Source organism: Palaemon carinicauda, chromosome 1 (genome assembly GCF_036898095.1).
Source record: "Palaemon carinicauda isolate YSFRI2023 chromosome 1, ASM3689809v2, whole genome shotgun sequence".
Taxonomy (NCBI): Eukaryota; Metazoa; Arthropoda; class Malacostraca; order Decapoda; family Palaemonidae; genus Palaemon; species Palaemon carinicauda.
In genome coordinates, this window is record NC_090725.1 from 142,545,637 (window position 1) to 142,571,581 (window position 25,945).

General features: G+C 42.3%; 1 protein-coding gene across 1 annotated transcript in view; it reads left to right on the forward strand.

Moving 5' to 3' along the window:
• LOC137652317 (leucine-rich repeat-containing protein 59-like) overlaps nucleotides 1–18,718 on the forward strand; it is a 31,311-nt gene extending 12,593 nt beyond the window's left edge. The window contains exons 3-5 of the mRNA XM_068385650.1: nucleotides 4,718–4,931; nucleotides 16,548–16,760; nucleotides 16,896–18,718. Of these exons, the coding sequence (XP_068241751.1) occupies nucleotides 4,718–4,931; nucleotides 16,548–16,760; nucleotides 16,896–17,581 (1,113 nt within the window). The 3' untranslated portion in view covers nucleotides 17,582–18,718. The remainder of the gene's footprint in view (nucleotides 1–4,717; nucleotides 4,932–16,547; nucleotides 16,761–16,895) is intronic.
• Nucleotides 18,719–25,945: the final 7,227 nt, after the last annotated feature.

The following is a 25,945-nucleotide window of genomic DNA, read 5'->3' on the forward strand; positions in this document are numbered from 1 at the left end:
GTCGAGCATCTGGTACGAGACAGGAGAAGTTCTCGGCTTGGGAATTCCTGCCTCTGCCCAGGGAGATTTCTCAAGCCTCGTAGACGCTCCTCGTCGGTTGGCCATGAGAAAGACCAAAAATTTTTGGTCAACTTCAGAAATGGACCACCTTCTCAAGGGAATTTTTCGAGCCTTTGAAGTTTTCAACTTTTTAGACTGGACACTTGGGGCTTTGGGTAAAAAAGTTGAGACTTTTAAAGAGGGGGATACCTCTGCCCTGGTTCATTTGATGTCGTGCATGGACAAAGCCTTGAGGGATGGCTCTAATGAACTTGCAGCTCTTTTTTCCGCAGGCATCCTTAAGAAAAGAGATCAACTATGCTCTTTTCTTTCGCCGGGGGTGACTCCCTTCCAGAAGTCCGAACTTTTATATGCATCTCTTTCTCCATTACTGTTTCCGAAAGAACTTATCAGGGAGATTTCTTCAGCTTTAGCTCAGAAGGCTACTCAGGATCTTGTCTCCAAGACTGCTAGAAAGGCTCTGCCTCCCTCTTTTACCAGCCGCAAGCCTAAGGAAGATACTTTTCCCAAGTTTTCCCAGCCCTTTCGAGGAAGATCTGCCAGCAGGGGTAGCTCCAGACCTGATGCTAGAAAGAGTAAGAGAAGAGGTTTCAGAGCAGGGCGAAGCAGAGTCTGACTGCTTTCGCCTTCAGGCAGTGGGTGCCAGACTCCTCAAATTCTGGCAAGCGTGCGAGAAGAGAGGAGCAGACCAATGGTCTATTCAGATACAGAGAGGAGGCAAAGAGGCAAGCTCTTTTGATCCAAGTGTCTCTTATGTTAGAAAAGGGGGCCATAGAGAAGGTTCAGGATATCCGTTCACCTGGTTTCTACAACCGACTATTCCTGGTACCCAAGAACTCGGGGGGATGGCGTCCAGTTCTGGACGTGAGTGCGCTGAACAAGTTCATCATCAAAACGAAGTTCATCATCAAAACGAAGTTCACCATGGAAACTTCGAAGTCAGTGCTAGCAGCAGTAAGGAGGGACGACTGGATGGTCTCATTAGACCTTCGGGATGCCTACTTCCACGTCCCCTTCCATCCGAGCTTCAGACCCTACCTCAGGTTCGTTTTCATGGGAGACGTCTTTCAATTCAGAGCCCTATGCTTCGGCCTTTGCACAGCACCTCAGATCTTTACGAAGCTCATGCTGAATGTAGCAATGATCCTACATTCAAGGGGCATAAGAGCCTCCCTGTATCTCGACGACTGGCTTCTCAGAGCGCACTCTTACGATCACTGCCTGAAGGATCTTCAGTCAACCTTGGACCTTGCGAAAGAACTGGGTCTCCTTGTAAACAAGGAAGTCTCTCTTGGTTCCATCTCAAGAGATTTTATATTTGGGGATGACGATATGAAGTCAGATTTTTCGGGCTTTTCCGTCTCCCTTAAGGATAGAGCAAGCCAAGTTGAAACTAAGATCGTTTCAAAGCAAGAAAGTTTGCTCAGCAAGGAAATGGATGAGTCTGATAGGAACCCTCTCCTCCTTGGAGCAATTCGTCCCACTGGGAAGACTGAATCTTTGTCCTCTCCAGTTCCATCTCAACAGCCATTGGGACAAGGAGAGGGACTTGGAAACGATGTCCATTCCTATCACGAACCCCATCAAAGACTGCCTTCGGTGGTGGGAGGAACCAGACAAGTTCCAGGAAGGTCTTTACTTGTCAATAAAAAGCCCAGACCTTGTGTTATGCTCTGACGCCTTGGACACAGGATGGGGAGCAACCCTAGACAAGTTAGAAGTCTCGGGTCCATGGGCAGAGCCCCAAAAATCCTTGCATATCAACCACAAGGAGTTGTGGGCAGTTCTTTTAGTCCTCAAAAGTTTCGAGGCTTTAGTCACCAACAAAGTAGTTCAGGTCAATGCGGACAACACGACAGCATTGGCATACATCTCAAAGCAAGGGGGAACACACTCGATATCTCTGTACGAGACGTCAAAGAATCTCCTGATGTGGGCAAGAGAGAGGAATGTTATACTTCTCACGCGATTCATTCAAGGGGAGAAAAACTTTATGGCAGACAGTCTCAGCAGACGGAATCAGATCCTTCCAACAGAGTGGACCCTCAACCTTCATGTGTGCAAGAGCCTGTGGCGTCTTTGGGGTCGCTCTTGCATAGACCTTTTCGCAACCTCGAAGACGAAGAGGTTAGAGGCGTATTGCTCCCCCGTTCCGGATCCAGAAGCAGTCCACATAGACGCTTTTCTGTTGGACTGGTCCAACAGGATGACCCAGGATGACCCTAGTGGCTTCCTATTGGCCATCAAGAGAATGGTTCACAGAGGTACTGGAATGGGTGATAGACACCCCAAGAATTCTTCCTCTAAGAGTAGATCTACTCAGACAACCCCACTTGGAAAGATTGCATCAAAATCTCCACGCTCTTCAGTTGACTGCCTTCAGACTATCGAAAGACTCGCTAGATCTAGAGGCTTTTCGAAGGAGGCAGCTCAAGCTATTGCGAGAGCAAGAAGGACTTCAACCATCAAGGTCTATCAATCTAAGTGGAAGGTTTTTAGAGAGTTGTGTAGAGTCAACTCTCTTTCCTCATCCAGTACCTCTGTAGCTCAAATTGCGGATTTCCTGCTATATCTTCGAAGGAAGTGCAATTTCTCCTCCTCTACTATTAAAGGCCATAGGAGTATGTTAGCTACTGTGTTTAGGCATAGAAACCTTGACCTCTCTGGCAATAAGGATCTGCAAGAGCTTCTCAAGTCTTTCGAGACTTCAAAACGATGGAACCAAGATTCTCCAGCCTGGAATCTGGATATTGTTTTGAAGTATCTCATGAGCGACAGGTTTGAGCCGCTGGGTTCAACTGCCTTGAAAGACCTCACTATGAAGACACTATTTTTGGCCAGTCTTGCGACAGCCAAAAGAATGAGCGAGATTCATGCGTTTAGCAAAAACGTTGGATTTCGTAATGGTAAAGCTGTCTGTTCCTTCCAATTAGGCTTTCTTGCCAAAAACGAACACCCTTCTCAGCCTTGGTCCCAAAGCATTCGAGATTCCAAATCTTACGGATCTGGTTGGAGATGAGGCAGAAAGGTCTTATGCCCAGTTAGAGCTCTGAGATGCTACTTGGAGAGAACAAAAGACTTACGAGGCAAGTCTGAATCTTTGTGGTGTTCAGTCAAAAAGCCCTCTTTACAGATGTCTAAAAATGCCTTAGTCATATTTTGTCAGGCTTTTAATTAAGGAAGCTCATATTCATTGTAATGAATCAGACCTTGGACTTTTAAAGGTCAAGTCTCATGAAGTCAGAGCAGTGGCAACGTCGGCAGCTTTCAGGCAGAACAGATCTCTACAAAGCATAATGGACACGACCTTCTGGAGGAGCAAATCCATGTTCGCGGCATATTATTTGAAAGGTGTTCAGACTTGTTATGAGGACTGTTTCACTCTGGGTCCATTCGTACCAGCGAGTGAAATAGTGGGTGAAGGATCCACCACTATGTTCCCATAATCCCAATAACCTTTTCTTCTCTTGGTACTTTTAATTGTTTTTTATGGTTGTTTGTGGAGATTGTGTCAGTCTTCCACAATCATTGATTTTGTCAGGTGGTCATGTTTGTTCCTTGAGAGCACCCGGAATTGGTTATTGGAGGAGGTTCTGTCATGATAAGGTTTTGACACCGGTTTGACAGTCCCTTCGAGATCTTCAGCCCCCTGGGAGGATCGCTGGATCTCGTAAGGCTAGCAGACATAATGAGGCAGAGTATCATTGAAGTCAGCTTCCTTATCAGGTACGAACCCTTAAGTTTTGTTTTATTTAACTCTTAAGTAGAATTCCAGATATGCTAGCTGTCTCTAACCCTCCACCAAAGGTGTTAATCAGCTTTATATATAATTACCAGGTAAGTCTTGTGTTTAAAAATGATATTTTCATTAATAAAATAAATTTTTGAACATACTTAACCGGTAGTTATATATAATTTTAGTCCCACCCTCCTCCCCTCTAAGAGACTAGAGGCATGGAATATATGAGGGTCACTGGAATGGTTCCCAGGTACCTCGCTAGGGTGCAGGGGTGGTACACCTGGCTATCCAACTGGCGGTTGGCGCGAGTTTCGAATTTTCTGCCGTTGACGTCGGGGACGTAACTTATATATATAACTATCGGGTAAGTATGTTCAAAAATTTATTTTATTAGTGAAAATATCATGTTATGTTTCTCTAAGTTATATTTATTGATTTTCTTTGTTCGTTTATATATGTACAATTCTCATGTTATAGTTATACCGAACAACACAAAAAGTGTCAGACGGTAACGAAATATGTTTAAAGCATAAAATTCGCCCAGCAAATATGCAGACATGAATATATTATTTAGTACAGATCGTGTATGTATTTCAAGATTTCAGGGAAGGGTCTCACCACTGCATAGGAAATATGATGAGTATTATCTTATAATTCCCAGAGTTGAGGGAAATTGACACCACGCAAAAATATGTTTATAGATTCCAGCTACTCTGAAAACATACATCCATAGTAAAGAACTCGGATTTGTATAATTAGAAAGAAACAAATTACGTACTTCCAAATTTGTGATGTTTTCAAGAACTTGAGCTTTTGGTGTTCATAAAACATTATAGTACATTAGTTTTTATATGATGAGATTTTTAAGATTGTTCTTATATTTTGCTGTCAAATTAGTTTACAACTTTTTCATTTTAGTTGACAGACTTGCCAGTGAGCTTGTGCCAATTGCGAAATCTACGTTGGTTGGATTTGAAGGGTAATCCACTAAATTCTGGTTTAAAAAAGGCAGCTGGTGACTGTCTCAACCAGAAAGAGTGTGAGTTAGCAGCAAGAAGGGTCTTAGCCTACCTGAAGAGGTTCCATATCCAGATGGAGAACGAAAAATTAGAGAGACTCAAAAAGGAAAAAGGTATGTTATACTACTGCAGTTATAGTTCTGATACAAATGCCATAATGTATAGCCAGGTAATATTTTTTTGGTTATATTTGATTTTATTCTACTTCTATACTGCCACATGTTGATTTTATCAAATATACTATACAGTTGGTCCTCCTTAGCCACGAATCTCTGAATCAAAGGCTTTTTACTGTTATTCATGGGGGACCTGTAAAAAGCTATCCACATCTTGTGCCTTGAGTATGTAAAAACCTAAAATCTCGCAAACAAAGGAAATACTGTACTGCTCTATTTGTTGAGTGTAAAGCTCAAGACTTTTGCAAAGAAATGCAAATTTATTGTTCATCAAAGAAATTGATATTGGCTGTAATTGTAAAAAAAACGTGTGTGAGATTTACTGTATAAGTTAAAAAAACCCATGCTAGAACTTTGATTGTAAATGATAGCTTAAATAAAATATAAAAAGTGGCAAAGGCATTGACGTTGCTGATCAAAGACATGACAGAGAAGTACTCTCCCATTGATGGTTTTGTGTTATGGCAGAGAGCCTTAAGCTGCTGCTCTTCTTCTTTTTTTTTTTTTTTTTTTTTTTTATGGTACTGTACAGTATTTTGTATGTATGGACCCTGAGTGTTCATAGAGAGAGAGAGAGGAAGCGTGCTCACAGAAATAAGTTATTGTAATATAGTACTGTAAAATATTATACGTGTACTGTTCTTACATTTACAGTTATGTGAAAATAACAGTACTATCACAATACCATACAGTATTACCCCATCTATGTCATTTCTGGCTTTTATGTTGCTTATACTGTACTGAAATATTGGATAAAAAGTAGAATTTACTTTTTGCCATTTTACAATTTTATCTAGGTCTCACTAAGGATGAAAAAGGGCTAAAAACTCCAATTGTTCAGGCACTTTTACAAACCTTATGCTATTTATTAGGGATTATCCTTTTTGGCGAAACTGAAACTAGTCATAAGGCCTAACGAGGAGGAACTGCCCCATCGCTAGTCAGGAGGGGTAGCCGGCGTAACTGGCCACACAACTCTCACACGCTCCTCTGTAGTCTGGTCACTTTTTTTTTTTTCTTTCTTTTGTCTTGGAGAGAGTAGACATTAGTCTCTCACCTCCCAACTGTTTTTACTGGCCTTTGACTTTTCTTTTTTCTTGTTTCTGTATATATATTTGAACATTCTTGTAATGTTTTTATGAATAAAAATTTCCTTTTCCATTACAGTGTGGATGTTGTGGTGTTTTAGTGTCAGCATGGTGTGGCATTCTCGAGGGCAGAGAAACCTTCTCTTCAGTCTCTTCTCCTTTGAGGTCGGATAACCTGTTGGCTGGTGGCTTTCTCCGCTTCTCTTAGTGCAGCATCCTGGCGTCCGCCCCAGGGGAGGCATCTTGTTTGAATTCTCCTCCGTTCGGATGTTGAAGTCGCTTGCTCCCTGCGAGTTCATCGGAGGGAAGACCGCTTGCAGGCTACCTAGAGCTGGACATTAGTCTTGCTACTCTCTGCTGACTGCGCCACGGATTCTTGAGCCTCTAAGGGGAAACCTCTTCCGTCCGCGGGTTAGGTTATCCTCCTGGGGTGGTTTTTTCATTCTCTTTATTATTTCCTCAGCGCTAGCAGACGTCGTAAAGAATGTGAAGTTAGATGTCCCTGCCAGTCTCCATCTTTTTCGGCAGTTTCGGACCTCCACAGTAGTAGCTGTTTGAATTGTTTGCTTGATTGCCTAGCCTTGTGCTAAGCACCGCCTCTTGCGTTGTCATCCTATAAGCTGTTTGGAACTCCTCGGAGTTCTGCGGGTAACACCCTTGGGGGGGGGGGGGGGAACCCAGAAACAAGCATCAGATTCGTTTCTCAGGCAACACAATGTCGACTTTCAATTTGAGATAGCTCGTTGAGGGGCAGCAGTTTGTGCTGCCCGGAGGTTTGCCTCCAGGTGTTGGAATTTTCCTTCCGAGATAGTTTCTCCAGCAGCCACTGTTCGGCAATCTTCCTGCTTCAGGAGAGAATTGCCGGCAGCAGCAGCAGTTGTTTTTGCCTTTCTTCCCTTTGGGGGCCTGCTTCGGTGGGAATTGGATTCGTCTATTTCCTGCTCTTCCTCTTCAGAGCAGACCTTGCCCAGCACCCGTCTCGCCAGCAGATTCGACACACCTAGCTGAATGTCTTGCCTAAAAACTCGTCCAGCCCTGATGCAGCTGCACCGTTAGTTCATGATTACCCAAGATCAATCGCGATCGCCGGCTCGCCAACCACCAACTTGCGATCGCCAACTCGACTACTCGCTGATCGCCAGCTCGACTACTCGCTGATCGCCAGCTCGCCGACCACCAACTCGCGAATGCCAGCTCGTTAATCATCAACCCATGTTGCCGTCTTGCCGATAGTCGACCCAGATCGCCGTTTGCCAGCTTGTCATTTGTCAACTCGCTGATCGCCAACTTGATATCATCACTCGCCAGCTCGTCGTTCGCCAGCTTATGATCATCACTCGCCAGCGCCGATCGCCAACTTGACGAATATCATTTCACAGTTCACCAGCTTGCCAATAGCCAACACGTATCGTCAGCTCGCCAATTTGCCGACCACCAGCTCACCGATTGCTGATTGCCAGCTCGCCGATTCATCGATTCACCAGCTCACTGATCACCGATTCACCGGTTCGGTGATCTCCAGCTGTTCGTCGATTGACGTTAACCGGCTTGCAGGTCGCCTGCTTGCCGATTGCTTGCTCACCTTTCCCTTGCTTGCCATTCGTTTGCTCGCTGTTTGCTGGTTCTTGATCGCCACTAAGTTGCTCAGGATAGTAACTAGTCGGCTTTAATCTAGGGTGGTGTTAGAACCAAAAACCACTTCCAGTACCTAATGGTTTTGCCTCTGGATACTTTGCCTTCCGGGGTAAAGTCACTTCCATGTCGATCCATTCTGATTGTCCCTCACTTCATTGAAACGTGGGCTTCCTTGGAGTTTCTCTTAGGAGAAGAGTACTCTCATCTAGGTGACATAGATCGTCTTCCAACCTTTCTTGGGCTTATGCTACTTCGGTAGCCCTCCCATGTAGAGGTGAAGGAGTTTATCTCGGATTTCCTTCTTGGAACCTAACCCAGCATTCTCCATCGACAACTGGAGTAATGCACAAGTGCTAACCTTGCCATTTAATACCCCTCTTGCCTTTTGGATTTTGTTTGTTTCTCGAACACAGGGTTTCTTTGGTTCCCGAGGTTTTCATATCCTTCGAACTACGAAGAACGGGCATTCATGTAGCCAGGCTTCTTCATCAAATCCGGCATGTTCCCGGACATTCATCCCTCATGAATGTACGTTCCTCACTTAAACTTCTTTCCGACTACAGAATGGTTTACGTGCCATGTGCCTCAAGGATGAGGTTGCTGCTTCTGCTGCTACCTCCTTCCTTGTTTCACGTATGGTATTGGACTTCTTTGCAAACCGACTTTGCATGGATAGGATCTGCACTAGTTATGCAGTCTCCCGAAGCAAATCGGATCTCGGACGTGGTTGGGGGGGCAGATTCATTGAATCTGCTCCTCCGTCTGCATCGGGAGACAATCCCATGGGGTTACTGCCTCTTTCTTTCTCTCTGTCTTAGGGGATTGAATTCAGTGCTGTCTAACGCGACAGATAAGGCAACTTAGTTGCTAAGATTCCGGTCAACCCGGGGATGGGTGACCTACTGAGAACACCAGAGATTGTCGGCATCTGGCATGTTCCCGGTCTCCATCGGCCTATGAGGCCACAGACCTTTGTGTGAGCACCTTCGGTCTCCGTCCGCACAATCCTTTCCCAGAGAGACGTTCACCCAACCATTCACGAGGCTGTCTTGTTCGTCAACTCGGACAATGACTCTCTTCCGTAGCTGGAGCTCTCGCTTTGGCTGGACTTGTTCGAAAGTGATGTCGCCCTGTCTTATCCTGAGTGAGGACTCTTAGGCAGCAGATCTTCACCTGATCCAGAGGACAGGTCTCTCCCTTTGTTACCCTTGGCCAAGATAGTAGATGTACCCTATGAATCGCCCTCAACGTCTCACTCACACAGAGGAACAGAGTGACATCTTACTTCTTTCCAGACAGCTCGGACCTCAGGTTCAAGCCCTTCGGACTGGAAATCCTGTATAGCATGATCAATGTTCCACATCAATGGCTACTACGGCAGTGATTAACTCAAGGTTCTACCTTGATGAAGATTCAATAGCTCGCCCCAACGGTTCGGCACACTTCAACCCTAGGGGGTTCAAAGGAGACTCACCAGCAACATGTTCGTGACTGGGACCCACAAGGTCGTTGACTGGTCATTGAATACTTATCCTTCTCCTCATAGAGGTGACCTAGAGCTCGTAACGTTAAAAGGTTGGAATACGCCCCTAACGTTTACAAACAGCTACTGTGACGTAGGCCATGTTAGTGGCAAGGTGAAACCGCTGCCGACCTTCACCTCCCACTTCCTGCAAGACGCGACCCACAGGAGCATGCGGACGTGCTCTATTGTCTCTGTGGTGGCTACACAATTACTGTAGTGGTTTATAATGCCTCAAGATGCTTGATGGACAAGTAGCAGATGGTGAGGGCAGAGTTAACAAAGGATAAGCTCAGGATAATAGACAAAAAATAACTGGCTCTTTATTTCTTATCTCCCCCTCTTCCCTATGGAGCAACAGCTTCTACGATACTTTGCGAAGCTGACCTCCACTTCCTTCAGTTTAACCTGGTATAGACACAATCATACCAAATCCAGGTGGACCTGTAACCTGCTTAGTGGAACCCTGACTTGGATCTGCCCTAGGCAGCGAAGCCGTTGTCAAGATGTTCTCAGAGAGTTACTTCTTAGAGATACCCAAAGGCTCCTTTGTGAGGAACCCTTCAGTCTAGGTCATCTTCAGATTCAAAGTCTCCAACAGGGATAGGGGCCTGGGCCACAAAGACCCCATTTACAAAACCCCTAACCAGCTAAAATTAGTACACTATACTAAGACACTGAAGACCTTAGGTGCTTGCTGATTAAATAATCAGCAGGCCCTGAGATCTTAGAAAATTCTTTCATCCATGTATAAAGGAGGAAAATGACCTTCACCATTAGGTATTGTGCCTCAGGATCTGAATTTTGAGCAAAATGTATCCACTCCAAACAAATGGAATATTTTTCAAGGTCCCAAGCTCTGCCCAATTAGCAAAACAATCACACTGCACCTGACAACACCTGTGACCCCATTTCGGGTTAGCAGGATTATCACATCCATCCCAGATGCATCTTAGTTTAATGTTATTTATATCAATAGAAATACTTTAAATTAAAATAAAAAACTAAACTCTCTTATCCCCTTACTATAAATGACCACCAAACTAAGAGAGGGTTGCACAACACAGGTACCCACTTAACTAAGAAATTTACTTCAGTAAGACATGTGACTGTCCATCCTAACCCTAATAATCACATTGACCTCATGGTTTACCAAGGCAAAGGTTATGGGAACAAGTCTTAAAATTGTAAGAGATTTAATTAACAAGATAGGATTTTTTCATACCTCTCCTCTCCCTCCAGTACTCATATCAGATGAATTTATGAGGAGAACTACCTGGCTGCACAGTCGGTCCTCTCATCCCATGGTCATATACCCAATTGGAGGAGGGCAGGAGTAACCCATCCCTAGAATACTTGGTATTCAAATACATTCGTGTTTGTGAGAATTCTGTTTAGATAATACGTTGCTACTTTAAAGATCAACAACCTATACACTGTACCAGGATATGGTTATCTAGGCTTAAAAACACTGTAGTACAGCTGAATAATTACACGAATATCACCTCTAGCCTAACCTTGCCAAAATTAAAACTAACAGATCGTAATTAAAGAGCATTCAGTTCTGGTTATACTACCATTAAGCTAGGAAATTAAATACAGTTCCAAATAAATGTAATAATATTCACCATGTTACTCATTAGACAACCTCCACTGAAGTTATCCTAGCCTAACTGTAGTTAAGATGCTGCAAAGTTGACCTTCCATAATTAAGTGTAATAACTGAAACTCGTTTCATTAATGAAATTGGTTATAAAAATGGTGGCACCAAATAAAACTACCCCAACCTTCAATATTTTAATTGCAGTTTAACTATAGCTATGAAATGAGGGACAAAACAGCTAAGCCAGTTAAGGCATAAACCGAGTCAAATTATGACTTGATTAGGGAAATTATCAAACTAACACTGATGGCTAATTAAGAGACTACTTTAATTAGAAAGACATGCTTGAAAGTTAACAAACCAATCTATCCAGTGACCAACCAAACAATTGAATAACAAACTCACTGCTAGTAGTTGATTAGGCATGTTTTATATAGATTAATTAATAAAAGAAAAAACCTTGCCTTAATGTTGCAGTACTTAATCACACAATATGAGACTAGACATTTCCATGTAATGTAGCTGATGAGTTGCTAATGGTGGTTGAATGTTTATACTGGCAGTCAACTGAGATGATGGTTCCTTTCTGTGACGTCACACATAGCAGACGAATTTCAGCTACTGAGGTGCTGTGGGTATTTCAAATGGACCTGAACTCTTAGATCTCCCCTATACACACCGAGTCTGTGTTTTGCATGTTGATACATTGACCCAAGAGCATGGGAGATATTTCTGGTTTCTTCTTTTATGCCCCCTGTGCCCGGAGGGGGGGGGGTTGAAAACTATTAGAATAGCGCTAACGTATCCCTGCATGTCGTAAGGGGCGACTAAAAGGGACGGGACGAGGGGGCTGGGAACCCCCTTTCCTGTATTATAATCCTGTGAGACATCAAAGAGTGGAGCTGGGGGGAGAGTGACTGCCTCCCGCACTCTAGTTTTGTGGTGTTTGAATGTGCGTGGATGTAGTACGATAGAGAGTGAAAGGTGTGAGATTGGAAGTATGTTTAGGAATAGAAGGATGGATATATTGGCTTTATGTGAGACAAAGATAAGAGGGAAAGGTGAAGTGATGTTTGGTGAAATGTCTGGTAGAGTATCTGGGATTGAAAGGTGAAGAGCAAAAGAAGTGTGGCTGTATTGCTGAGTGAATGGATGACAGGTAAAGTAGTGGAATGGAAGGATATATCATCTAGGTTAATGTGGGTAAGGGTTAGGTTGGGCAGGGTTTATTGGGCTTTGGTCAGTGCGTATGGGCCAGGTGTGAGAAAAGTGGAGAAGAGCGGAATGAGTTCTGGAATGAATTAACTAAGTGTGTTGAAGAACTGGGTAGAGGGAATTATGTAGTTGTCATGGGTGACTTAAATGCTAGAGTGGGTGTTGGAGAGGTAGCAGGTGTCATTTGGAAGTATGGCGTACCAGGTGAAAAGGAGAGTGGTGAGAGACTGGTAGATATATGTGTTAAGCAAGAGTTGGTGATAAGTTCTAGCTTTTTCAAAAAGGAAGATAAAAACAAGTATACATGGGTAAGAGTGGTAAATGGAAGAGTGGTAGAAAGGACGTTAATGGATTATGTGTTGATAGCTAAGAGCATGTTTGGAAGATTGAAAGACGTGCACGTGTTTAGGGGTATGGCTAACGGTATGTCTGATCATTTTTTGGTGGAAGGAAAATTAGTTGTAGCTAAAGAGTGGGGGAATAGAGTAGGTGGATGTAAAAGGGAGCTAGTGAGGGTTGAAGAGCTAATAAAACCTGGGTAAAAAGTAAATATTAAGAAAGGTTGAAAATGGCATATGATGAAGTGAAAGTAAGAGAAACTGGTTGAAAATGGCATATGATGAAGTGAAAGTAAGAAAAACTGGTAATTTAGAGGAGTGGAAATTAGTAAAAGAAAATTTTGTTGGGATTGCAAGTGATGCGTGTGGTAAGAAGTTTTTTGGGGGCAGCATGAGGAAGGGCAGTGAATGGTGGAATGAAGGAGTAAAGGTAAAAGTGGAAGAGAAAAAGAGGGCTTTTGAAGAATGGCTGCAGAGTAATAGTGTAAAGAAGTATGAAAGATAGAGAGAAAAATTTAGAAGTAAAGCTCAAGGTAAGTGAGGCAAAGAGGGCAGCTGACCAGAGGTGGTGTTAGGGATTAGGTCATTCATATGAAGAGAATAAGGAGTTTTGGAAAGAATTGAAGAAAGTAAGGAAGGCTGGTTCAAGAATTGAAGAGACAGTGAAAGATGGAAATGGATGGTTGTTAAAAGGAGAGGAGGCAAGGAGAAGGTGGGCGGAATATTTTGAAAGTTTACCGAATGTTAAGGATAATAGGGAGGCAGATATAATTGCTGTTGCAGGTGTTGAGGTGCTGGTGATGGGAGATGAGAATGAGAGAGATTACAAGAGAGGAAGTGAGGAGAGCACTGAATGAAACAAGAGTAGGAAAAATATCTGGTATGGATGGTGTTAGAGCTGAGATGCTGAAGGAAGGGGGTGTGACTGTACTTGAATGGTTGGTGAGATTGTTTAATGTGTTTTGTATTGTCAATGGTACCAGTAGATTGGGTTTGTGCATGTATTGTACCACTATAAAAGGGTAAGGGAGATGTGCATGAGTGTTGTAATTCACTGGGTATTAGTTTGTTGAGTGTAGTTGGAAAAGTGTATGGTAGAGCACTGATTAATATAATTAAGGATAATACAGAGAATGCAATCTTAGAAGTACCGAGTGCTTTTAGAAGAGGTAGGGGTTGTATGAATCAGATTTTTACAGTTAGGCAGTTATGCGAGAAATATTTAGCAAAAGGTAAGGAGGTGTATGTTGCGTTTATGGATCTGGAGAAACCATACGATAGAGTTGATAGGGAAGCAATGTGGAATGTGATGAGGTTATATAGAGTTGGTGGAAGGTTGTTGCAAGCAGTGAAAAGTTTCTACAAAGGTAGCAAAGCATGTGTTAGGATAGGAAATGAAGCAAGCAATTGGTTTCCGGTGAGAGTGGGGCTGAGACAGGGATGTGTGATGTCGCCGAGGTTGTTTAACTTGTATGTTGATGGAGTGGTGAGAGAGGTGAATGCTCGAGTGCTTGGACGAGGATTAAAACTGGTAGATGAGAATGACCATGAATGGGAGGTAAATCAGTTGTTGTTTGTGGATGATACTCTACTGGTTGCAGATGCAGAAGAGAAGCTTGGCTGATTAGTGACAGAATTTGGAAGGGTGTGTGAAAGATGGAAGTTGAGAGTTAATGTGGGTAAGAGTAAGGTTATGAGATGTACAAGAAGGGAAGGTGGTGTGAGGTTGAATGTCATGTTGAATGGAGAGTTACTTGAGGAGGTGGATCAGTTTAAGTACTTGGGGTCTGTTGTTGCAGCAAATGGTGGAGTGGAAGCAGATGTACGTCAGGGAGTGAATGAAGGATGCAAAGTGTTGGGGGCAGTTAAGGGAGTAGTAAAAAATAGAAGGTTGGGCATGAATGTAAAGAGAGTTCTGTATGGGAAAGTGATTGTACCAACTGTTATGTATGGATCCGAGTTGTGGGGAATGAAAGTGATGGAGAGACAGAAATTGAATGTGTTTGAGATGAAATGTCTAAGGAGTATGGCTGGTGTATCTTGAGTAGATAGGGTTAGGAACGAAGTAGTGAGAGTGAGAACGGGTGTAAGAAATGAGTTAGCAGCTAGAGTGGATGTGAATGTGTTGAGGTGGTTTGGCCATGTTGAGAGAATGGAAAATGACTGTCTGCTAAAGGAGGTGATGAATGCAAGAGATGATGGGAGAAGTACAAGAGGAAGGCCAAGGTTTGGGTGGATGGATCGAGTGAAGAAACCTCTGGGTGATAGGAGGATAGATGTGAGAGAGGCAAGAGTGCGTGCTAGAAATAGGAATGAATGGCGAGCGATTGTGACGCAGTTCTGGTAGGCCCTGATGCTTCCTCCATTCGCCTTGGATGACCGGGAAGGTAGCATCAGTAGGGGATTCAGCATTATGAAGCTTCATCTGTGGTGGATAACGGCGGAGGGTGGGCTGCGGCACCCTAGCAGTACCAGCCAAACTCAGTTGAGTCCCTTGTCAGGCTGGGAGGAATGTAGAGAGGAGAGGTCCCCTTTTTTGTTTCATTTGTTGGATGTTGGCTACGCCCCAAAATTGTGGGAAGTGCCTTGGTATATGTATGTATTTATGTTGGCTTGGATTCCCTGTTCTAGCCTTATTCATTAAAAGTTCTTGGAGACCACACAGTACTTTAACCCATTGAAATATTAATTGATATGATAGTTTAATGCAAAGGGCTAGGCTATTCATTACAGTACTTTTTCCACTATTTTCTAGATCAATTTTTAGCTTATTTGATTTCATTTTAAAGGTATAGGGTTCAATTCCTATTCATTGTAGGCTAGAAATTGTTATTTTTCTTAAGTACAATTTTTTAATGACAAAGCAGTACAGCCTGTATTTGTTGTTTTAGCTCATTTCTTATAAATTTTACCCGTAAGTTTCAAGGAAAGTTAATACTGTTCAAGTTTTTCATTAGGTTGATTTTATTATGAGTTTCTAAATGTTTATACATGTAGTCTCATCTCCTATGACTTCTATCTTTAGATTTATCTATAATTCTTATCTTTTAACTACTGAAATGTGTAGATTTATAACAAGCTTGCACACCTTGTCTATTAGAATTTGACAGACTTTAACAAAGTATTTTCAGCAGAGGTTTGTTTCAATCATCGCGACTCGTTGTTAGATGCAAACCCAAACATTGGCCGATTCAACCTTTATGCCAAGTCGTTTACAGAGTTCTTTATTTAATCAATATTCTATAGAACACTCATCACGAGGTAAGGTCTTGGACCACGGGCTACAGGTGTGATCTTGCAAAACTGCACATTATTATTATTATTATTATTATTATTAGCTAAGCTATATCCCTAGTTGGGAAAGCAAAATGCTATAAGCCGAAGGGCTCCAACAGGAAAAAATAGCTCAATGAAGTAAGAAAACAACAAAATAAACAAACTACAAGAGAAATGATAAACGATCAAAAAATATTATAAGAACAATAACAACATTAAATTAGATCTTTCATATGTATAAACTTTAAAAACTTCAAAAACCCAGAGGAAGAGAAATAACATAGAACAGTATGCCCTAGTGTGCCCTTAAGCAAGAGAACTCTAATCCCAGACTGTGAAAGGCCATGGCTCTACCCAAGACTAGAGAATAATGGTTTTATTTTTTATTGTCCTTCTAGAAGAGCTGCTAGCTATAACTAAAGAGTTTATTCTATACTTATAAAGTGTAAAGTAGCCACTGAACAATTACAATGTAGTACATAACTCCTGAGTAAAGAATTGTTTGGAAATCATAGTGTTATCAGGTGTACAAGGACAGAGGAGAATATAGAAAAAATAGGTCAGACTATTTGGTGGTTTGTGTAGGCAAAGACAAAAACAGTAAGCTTTAATAAGAGAGAGGGATCCAATGTAGTACTGTCTGGCCATTCAAAGGACCCAATAATTTTTTAGCGGTAGTATCACAACGGGTGGCTGGTGCCTTAACCAACCTAGCAGGCTGAAAGAAAATGTTATTTGTAAAGGTCAAGAAGCTTACTCTCGATAAATATTAAATATTTGGGCTACAGGTAAGTATCAAAATAATTTTGTCTGTAAAATTGTGGGTTGGGTTGAAGTCAAGTTTTGCAAAAAGTCATGAGAATTTTTCTTTCACAGAAAAGGAAGCAGCTCGTCAGCGTGCTGAAGAAGAGCAGATAGCAAAGAAAAGGGCAGAGAGAAAAGCTGCAAAAGAGAAAAGAAAGGAAGAACATAAAGCTTTTATGGAGTCACAAAAACACCAATCAAATGGAAGTGCAGCAGCTGAACAGAAATACGTTGCCATGCCAAAGACGACTGTAACAGCCTCCAAAAACAAAAAGAATAAGTCTAGTAAGTTATGGATTGCAAAGAGTAGCAGTGTTTGTTCATTTTAAGAATAGCTTTCCCCCATATATATGAAAACTGATAAAGCCTGAACATCGTACCTTAAATTTTAATCCTAATAGACTTTCTTTTTTTCCACAGAGAAGGGTGGATCCTGGTTAGGGTGGTTCAATATGATCCTTTTCTTTTGTCTGCTTGGTGCAACTGGATATGGTTTGTATGTTTACACAGAAGGTAATCTTTCCCTGGATGGATTAAAAGCAGCTTATCCTCGAATTGCTGATAATGCTCAAGTCCTTGCAAACCTTACAGTTGAAGCCTTCCAGCCTGATAATTTAAAAGAAACTGTACAAACAGTTTTCCAAGTTGTCAAAGAAACCAGTATTACAGCATGGGCTAAACTAGAAGAATATACAGGGGACCTCAGTATGTACACTGGTCCTGTTGTTGCAGCAATGGCAAAAGCATGGGTATGGACGCAGGAAATTACTATCTCGATTTACAACTGGCTTGTTGAAAACATTGACTGGAATGCCATCATTGGAGCGCTGAATGCAGCGTGGAGATTTTTGTATGACCAATGGATGGTTGTATGTGAAGAGTTGAGTAAAAACAAAACTTTCATGTCTGTTGTAGAAGCTATCAAAGGGTATTCTGTTATTGTCTGGGAGAATCTTCTATACATATGGGCAGCATTGTGCCACCAGTTGTCTGTAGCCATAGAATATATACAGGAGGAAGGTCCTGGTATATTGGCTTCTGTAAAGAATCAGGCTACCAGTACTTTGGACAGTGCTAAGCAGTCAATAGAGGGACTAATGAAATAAATCTGGGTACAAAATTAATCTTAAGTCCTTCCGTTAATATTTGTTATCCAGATTTTTCAATGATAGGTCCTACCACACCTTTTCATTCCTTTTGAGTTAACATTAGAGATACTTATATGGGCCCCATTTTACTTGCTTTAATTTAATTAAGACATCCAAATCTATGCCATAAAAGAGCCTGCTAACATTTCCTGTATGAAATATAGATATAAACCTTTTTATATTCATCAATAGATGTGTAGTTAAAACCTAATTTGTATGGGTATTATGTTAAGTTCTTTCCATGATACTTGTCATTCACACATTACCGTGTTTAAGAGCTATTGATTAGCTTTCTTTGCTACACAAGGTATTTTTCTTTAGCTTGACTATTGTATTTCCCTAAAATATGCCATATCTATAACAGGTGAAACCACTTGGAATTTCATTAGTCATAAATGCCATGATTTTATAATTTTCTTACCATTTAATATTAAAAGTTCAAACATGTTTTACCGTGGTATGGGGTAGAGCTTTTTTTTTTCATCTCGTCCCAAGTGGAACCTCAATACAAGGGGTGCTTTATTATAATTAAAATGCATCGATTCATTATAAAGGTTTGAATTGTCTTCACTTCAAACAGTGGAAAATTTTATATTCAACATTTCCCATGGAAATTTGAAATATGTGGTTATGGCTTTTATTTATTGCAGGCTCAATTCCTGTAGAGAACAAGTACTGTTTTTTACTTGCCTTTGCATATGTTACTTCATTGATAAGTTGGTTTTCCATTTTGTTTTAGTGTTAAAACAATTATTGGGAGTAACCAATATCCACTAAATTTTATTTTTGATCCATTTCTAAATTTACAAAAGTATGTTTAAAAATGCGTATGGTTGTTAGTAGATGACATGATCTGTATTATGTGCAGTTGAGGTTTAATCCTTCAGTATTTTAATCTGTGATTAACTTGCATCTGGTCCAATACTGTGTACTTCTGATAACCAAACTGAACTTTAAGGGTTGAAAACTGCATCAATTTTCATTTCTGTACTGTGGTTTCATTAATGGTTACTAAATATTCCATGCTGGTATTGGGATAGTATACAGGTCTGTTTGTATAGTACCTGTTACGTTATTAAATATCCTTTGAATAAAGTTTGTTTCATAATTACCTTAAATATGAAAATTGGTTGTAAAGTCTTAGTATAGTACTATTTTTTTAATGCTACTAATTTTGAAAATAATTTTTATTTTTTATTACTTTACAAACCATGAATTATTTACATGGGGTAAGCTTCTGGCACACTTTATGACCAGATAGAAGAATTCTTGTGGGTATGGCAACAATATATGGTTGTACCATGTTCCCGCTATCATTTCAGTGAGGTGATGCTAGCATAAACGCAGCCACTTTGTCGTTTGGGTTATGGGTGGTGGAGGCAGGCAATGAAGTAAATGACTCGGGGTTTGTATAGCTATGAAAAATAAATTATTTTCAAAATATGTACTTTGTTCCTACGCAGATACAACCCTCGTCATTCAAATGGGGGGAGTTCCTTAGGTGGGAGGAAGTCCCAAGTGATAATAGTATGCTGTCTGTCTGACCCTTGACCAATAGAAGATCATGCCCAGCCCTGATAAGAGGCAGGGGCATGCCTAAAAGTGTTTCGTGGCAAGTAAAAGCATCACTGCACTTCAGGATGTAGATATGCCTCCTGATTTCTAGGGGTCTCGATATCAGTAAATTTATCGAGGGTGTCCTTGTCATGACTGCATGTCTCGAGCATAGGATCTTTTCTTGGCCTACAATGTTTTCTCCACACTGGTTCACGGTACTCTTAGTGTGTAACGCTGGTGTTGAAATTTACCTGCTAAGGTTTACCCATGATAATTTAGTAGCCGAGCAATCATGAAAACAAAACTCGGTGCCATCCAAAACATGATGCAACCAATCAGCTTTTGCTGAAACATCATTAAGAGTATTAAGCAGCTACGAGATTCATACAATATGAAACTCAATGAATAAAAAACGTTACTTAAGTGTGCATACTTTAGCGAGAGGAAGGATAAAAAGATCCAAATACTGACGATGTGCATACAGCATTAGATCCCAAAACGCACATATCACAAGATAGGTAATTGAATTACGGACATTTTGGCACTAGTTTCATGAAAATCAAATGAAAATTGGCCACGTTTTACCAAAGATTGTGACCTTGGCCTTGATTTTCAAAACAATCACTCACAAAATTAATCAAATTGTCATTGGATCATAGCCAATCATCCCACCAAAATTTCATAAGATTCGGTCATTTAGTTTTTAAGTAGTGCAAATCACAAATACACAGACATACAAACATGGAAACATGTGGGCAATTAATCACAAGATAGTAAATTTGATTATGCACAATTTGGTACTAGTTTCAAGCAAGTCAGATAAAAATTTCCCAAATTTGGTACTGTACTAGTTTCAAGCAAGTCAGATAAAAATTGGCCAAATTTGGTACTAGTTTCAAGCAAGTCGGATAAAAATTGGCCATTCTATGACAAAAAGACATCTTTGATCTTACAGTGACCTTGGTCTTAACTTTTGACACATTCACTCCCAAAATGTAGTCAAATTTTCCTTGGATCATGGCCAACCATTCCACCAAATTTCATAAGATTCGGTCAAGTAGTTTTGAGTTATGAGAATCGCTCACCGACTGACATACAAGCCAGAAAACGAACAAGGGTGATATCACTACAGCATGTTGTATGTCACAAGATAAGCAATTGAATTGTGCACATTTTAGCAGTAGTTTCATGCAAATTAGATATAAATTAACCACTATATAGCCAAAAGACTTTTTCATTTTATTACCTTGAACTTTGACCCAATCACTCCCAAAATCTAATCAAATACTCCTTGAATCATAGCCAATCGCCTCGCCTACTTTCAAGAGATTCAGTCAAATAGCTTTGAGTTTTGTGATTTATTTACCTTTTCGTGACCTTGGCATTTACTTTTGACCCAATCACTCCTAAAATCTACTAAGATTGTCCTTGGATCATGGCCAATCATTCCACAAAATTTCATGAGATTTGGTCTAATAGTTTTCAAGTTGAGCAAATCACAAACACACAATGCATACAAACATACGCCTATCAAAGCATAACCACCACAACGAAGTTGGCGAAGGTAACAAGTTAAAAGCATTTGAATTGAAACATACTTTCCCCTGAGAGGAACAATGAGGCAAATATACTTTTCACAATGTTTATTTAACACACATTACAGTACTACCCCTTTCCAGGTGGTAATATAAAATCTAATCAATATAAGAGGGATGTGTAACAATTTAAAAAATAAAAAATCTTGTCATCAACTTCTGGTGTCTTATAACTTTACTACATAAATGGTTTATTAAAAATAAAGAAAAATATGAAATATCACAATTTTTAAAGTAATTTTTATTCTTCCTAGCTAAACAAACCAGGGTCTTTTAATTAAGAGATGTTTTCAGCGCGTGATGGACGGCCATTGAGTCATTTAATAGCATTTATGTGACGGGAGTGAAGGTGAAGAGCTCCCCTACCTTTAGAAGCTTTTCATTTATGACTTCTCTGCTCTGGACTGAGTGGGGGAGAACTTTTAACGTAAAGGACTCAAGATTGTAAAGCTTAGACAAATATAAATTAGTTTAGAAATTTGTGATTTATTTCTATGCAAAATTAAATTGTCCTTTAGGTAGAGAGACTCACTGCTTGGTGGGTCATTAGTCCCGCTAAAACCAAACTGGTTGGTTCTTTTCTTCCCTTGAATTGTCCATCTACCTGGTGCCATATGGGAGTGAGGGATTTGATTCCAGTAACCTCCTATCTGTGTATCATTGGGATGACTAGACTAATAGACTGGCACAGATAGGTACTGACTCAGTAGGTAGCATGCCGACTGTACTCGTGCTGCCGGAGGCTGGCCTACAGTAGTAAGCCGGCAATAGTACTGTGGCTAAATGGAAGTGAACCTTCTTGTCGGAGAAAGGCAGTAAAATTAGACTTTTACATCTTTCATTACTATATACATATACAGTACAGTAATAGATAGCCTTCACTCCATGCTTTCTCTCTCTCTCTCTTTCTTATCTAGCTTGCTAGATGCTCTGGCAATAGCTAGCTAATCCGGCAACATGCCGGCTGAACTACAGTATATGTCTACACAGGTAGTCAGTATATTTGCAGCATAGTATATACGGCAGATGAATAACTAACGTATATATTATACTAGTAGTTATTTCCAATATATCTTGGGTATCCCCCTGCCCAGATATTTGCTGAACCCAATTCTATATTGATATAATATTTCATCAATATTCTGATTTGAAATCAGTTTCCATTTACCCTGCAATATTAAATTTCGTAAAGGGCCGGTGGTGTGATGCCTCTAACCCCTAAAGGGGAGAGCCCTTATCCCTGAGTTTCCCTGTTCAGGAAACTCCCTGATTTAATATTGTAAGGGAGGTTACAGCAAATAGATGGGTTGGGATACATAAAACGGATTTTGAGCGAAGCGAAAAATCTATTTTTGGGTGAGATAGCCATGACGTCCTGATGGAAGGTTCCTTCAGTAGCTTCCTAGGGTATATTTAACTACAGTGGATATTCCCAGAGAATTAAACTAAAGGTTATCACAGAATTCTAACTTCTGGTGCGAGTACCCTAAAGGTTTCCCTCTAGGATATCGTATATCAACAGGGGACACATGTATTAACACGCCACATAGCTATCTGCACCCCATATAGAGTTAACACTTTGATATGAAAAGGTGGCTGAGTAACTAAGGAGCCATTCCAAAGTTACTCTCATCCGTGGCTACTTTTGGTACTTGAGACGTAAACAAACGGGCGCCATTGCTAAATGACGTCACGTCCGCCCTCGTCCTTTCGCCTGTAGCTTCTACGCTAAGTCGGATTTTTCCCAAGTGACACTTTTATCTGCTTACATCGCCGTAATGTCGCAGCCTTCAGCCTCCCCTTCCTCTGGAAAGTTGAGTACCAGGTCCTAGTATTGTTTAAATAAGCTCTGGCCGTAAAGTAACTTCTAATTTTCTTAAAATATCGTGTTTTGTGGCGGAGCTGTGCCGATACCGGACGCGCCATGACGGCGTCGCTGTTCACGTTGCATGCCTTATTTAGTTAGCCAGAACAGCCTTCTCCGGTCCTTTAACTAATTAATATTATTAGTTATTTAGTCTTCATAGCTAGGAAGATATTATATCGTGTTTTAGCGCTCATCAGACTACGGTCGCTGTTCGACCCCATACTAGATCACTAGCTTAGCCCCTAGGCTTGACAGCCTAGTGATCCTTTTCATGCATGATATATATTAGTGTTCTTAAGTTAAGTTATGAAGAATTTGGCATTATTAAACATACTAGTTACTCTGATGTAAGTGTTTTTGCCTTCGGGGACCATACGAGGGACTGAGTTGGTTGTGTACCAACCCCCTCCTAACCTAATGTAGGAACCCTTGTATGCTCCCTATTCCCCCCTGCCTGCGGGTAATTCCCTCTGGATAGACTTGCTTTCCCTTCTATATAAGGAGATCTTGTCTACACCCAGAGTATTTATCGCTTCTCTGCCTACCCTAATGGAATGAACCCCCCTTAGAGTCGTGCCTGAGACCTTAGGAAGGGCTCTGACCTTCCTCCAGTTGCACTTGGTTGGGTTACCCTTCCTCCCTGCAACTAGCGATGTGTCTTTCAGACTTTCCTAGCCTAGGAGTTAGTCCTCCTACTCTAGGTTAAGCTCTGGGGGTAGACTCTGTCTTATTATAGTTTGGGACAGTACATTAGTACTGTACTTGATCTGGGCTACCTATCCTAGGTTAGGGAGCGTTCTCCCTTGCCTTGATGGCCGCTCTCATACAGAGTCTACCCATTTAGAAAGACCCCTACTTCTCCCTCCCCACTCTATCCCTTTGGTGTAGGCCTGCCTACACACCCCTGTCCTTGGTCCTACAACTCCTCCCTTGGGTGGAGTGGTAGGGCTAGCCTTGTTCTCCTGCTGAGCTGACCGCTCTGGTACACATACCCTTCATAGCGTTCTATAAGGGTGGTTGCCGGCGGCGGTCCTGCCGGCGGGGGATTTCCCCTCTTTGAGTGCCCTCTATCCCTCCCTTGGGTTACCTCAGGCTCCCGGCCGTCTGCCGGCCCACTGCCGCCGGATGTTAGGAGTATCTACTCCTATCATGAGTGCACTCTCTCCGGAGGGGTATAGGATATTACCCCTTCCATCCCTCCTTACCTTTTTTTCTCTCTATCTTGGTGCCGGTCCCTTGCCGTCTCTACTGCCGGCGATAACCGCCACTACCTCAGGTGACCTTTATTCATAAGATGCCTTCCCCCTCTAAGACGTCAGCCTACCGAGTGCCAGAGGCTGCCGCCTTCCGTCGACATACCGCCGATGTCCCACCCCTTATATTTACCTAGCAACAGCCGGCCGACTTTCGGAGTCTGCCGCCCACATGCCGGCATTGATTGCCGGAAAACTAGGTATCCACCCTTATATATTTCTCGCTTATGAATTGAACTAAGGCTCACCATGCTGTCAGCCTCCGGCTGCCGGAGCCTGCCGCCTCTGCCGGCGATCCGCCTATGTGCCGGCGGTCGCCACTGTGGTATTATTCTCGGTTGGTCAGTGTGTCTGCCTTGATGTTTTCCACCCTGCAGGACCGGCCTCCGGCGTGCCATCGGTCTACCGGCGCCCCCTCATGAGACGCTAAGGGACATGTACCTCTTCCCTGGCTGCCGGCAACATGCCGGCAGTCAATATGATGCAGCCAGATAGCCTGGCCACCTCCATATAGGTATTGTTATACCAACTAAAATAGTGGCTATGCTGTTTGGTTGCTCATTACAACAATTCCAGCATTTTCTGTGTATCTCAGTGCAGTCGATTGCTGGAACCTACATTTACTAAGGGGTTTATCCTATTTTCCCCTCTCCCCCAAGGCTCTGAGTGGTCTCAGATCCTGGTACACTCTGCGGACAATTCCTTTTTAAAAGCCTAGCTTAGCTCATCCATACGGATTTCCCTCATTTGTGACCCTCGGGTCCAAAGGAATTGTCTACGGATAAGGTTACAGTAACCGGCTGGGCGGGATTCACAAGTATGTGTTTATCTACTTCCTTTCCCGCTCATCAATCTTGAACATTAATATGCTATTATAGATTAAGTTATTCTTAATTTTAGAGTAATGTAAGTCATTCTTATGCCTTCCATGGACTCATGATCTCTTTCTTTTACAGAAGGAGTATATGAAGTGCGAAAGCAACTTCTGTGGAGTGAAGCGCCCGGACTTCTACGGGCACAAGGCGTGCCGGACCCACGGCCCCTGCACCGCCAAGAAACGCGACCTTAAATTTTTGGACCCGCAGAACTGTTCAGTCTGCAAGAGTCTTCTTGTCGAGGCATTCGACGATCCTCCTACCACGGAGGTAAGGGACATCGCTAGAGAGAAGCTACGCAAATGGGTGCGTGGCTTCCAAAAGAACGCCACTGGACCGTATCTTCCCAATGAAGACTTGAGGGCTTTGCTTTTTCCAAAAGCATCCAAGGACTCGGTGGTCCCTAGAGAACAGATTCCCACCGTCCAGATTGTGGTTGAACCCGACGTCGTCATGGCACAGTCCATGCGTGAGTGCCATCTTGATTCCGACAACGTGGAACGTATGTCGGAGGTGTCCGAAGAGACGGAGAAGAACCTCATGGGCGAGGAGCTCGACTATGAGGAAGATCAGGTGGAATACCCTGATTCGGAGAACGAGGTCGCTCCTGCTCCCCCAGCAACTCCAGCACCGTCCGAGGAACCTGTTCCTTCAACTTCTGCCACCCCAGACCCTCTTCCATCGGCCACTCAAGAGGTCTTCAGAATGCTTGAAGCCCTCATGGACAAGAAGCTGCGCGAGACTCAGGAGCAATTCCGGACGACTCTTGTCGGCTTCAAACAACCGAAGAAGATTTCGGTTAAGGACCTCCCCACCTGCTCGGAAGCTAACCCTTGGAGATACGCCAAGCATATGCCAATCACTACTGGCAAGATCTACATTAGTGAAAGGGTTGGCTCTATTTTGTTGGAAGAAGTGGAGTTCTTCCCGAATTTCGAGGCTTATCCGGACTGTTACGTCCGGCTCAGGTCCGAACCAGCCTCAAAAGAAGAGACCGAACCGAAGGAAGTGATTGTGTTCGATCTCGCGAAGGCCCAAGCTATGCTAGCTCAGGCAGTGAAGAGCCGGGGTTTCACAAACTCCAAGATGCCAGCGCTGAGTAAGAAGCATCCAACCTTCGTTGCTCCAGCTACTGCGACCTTCCCCTTCATTGAAAAGGCCTTCCAAGCGGTCAT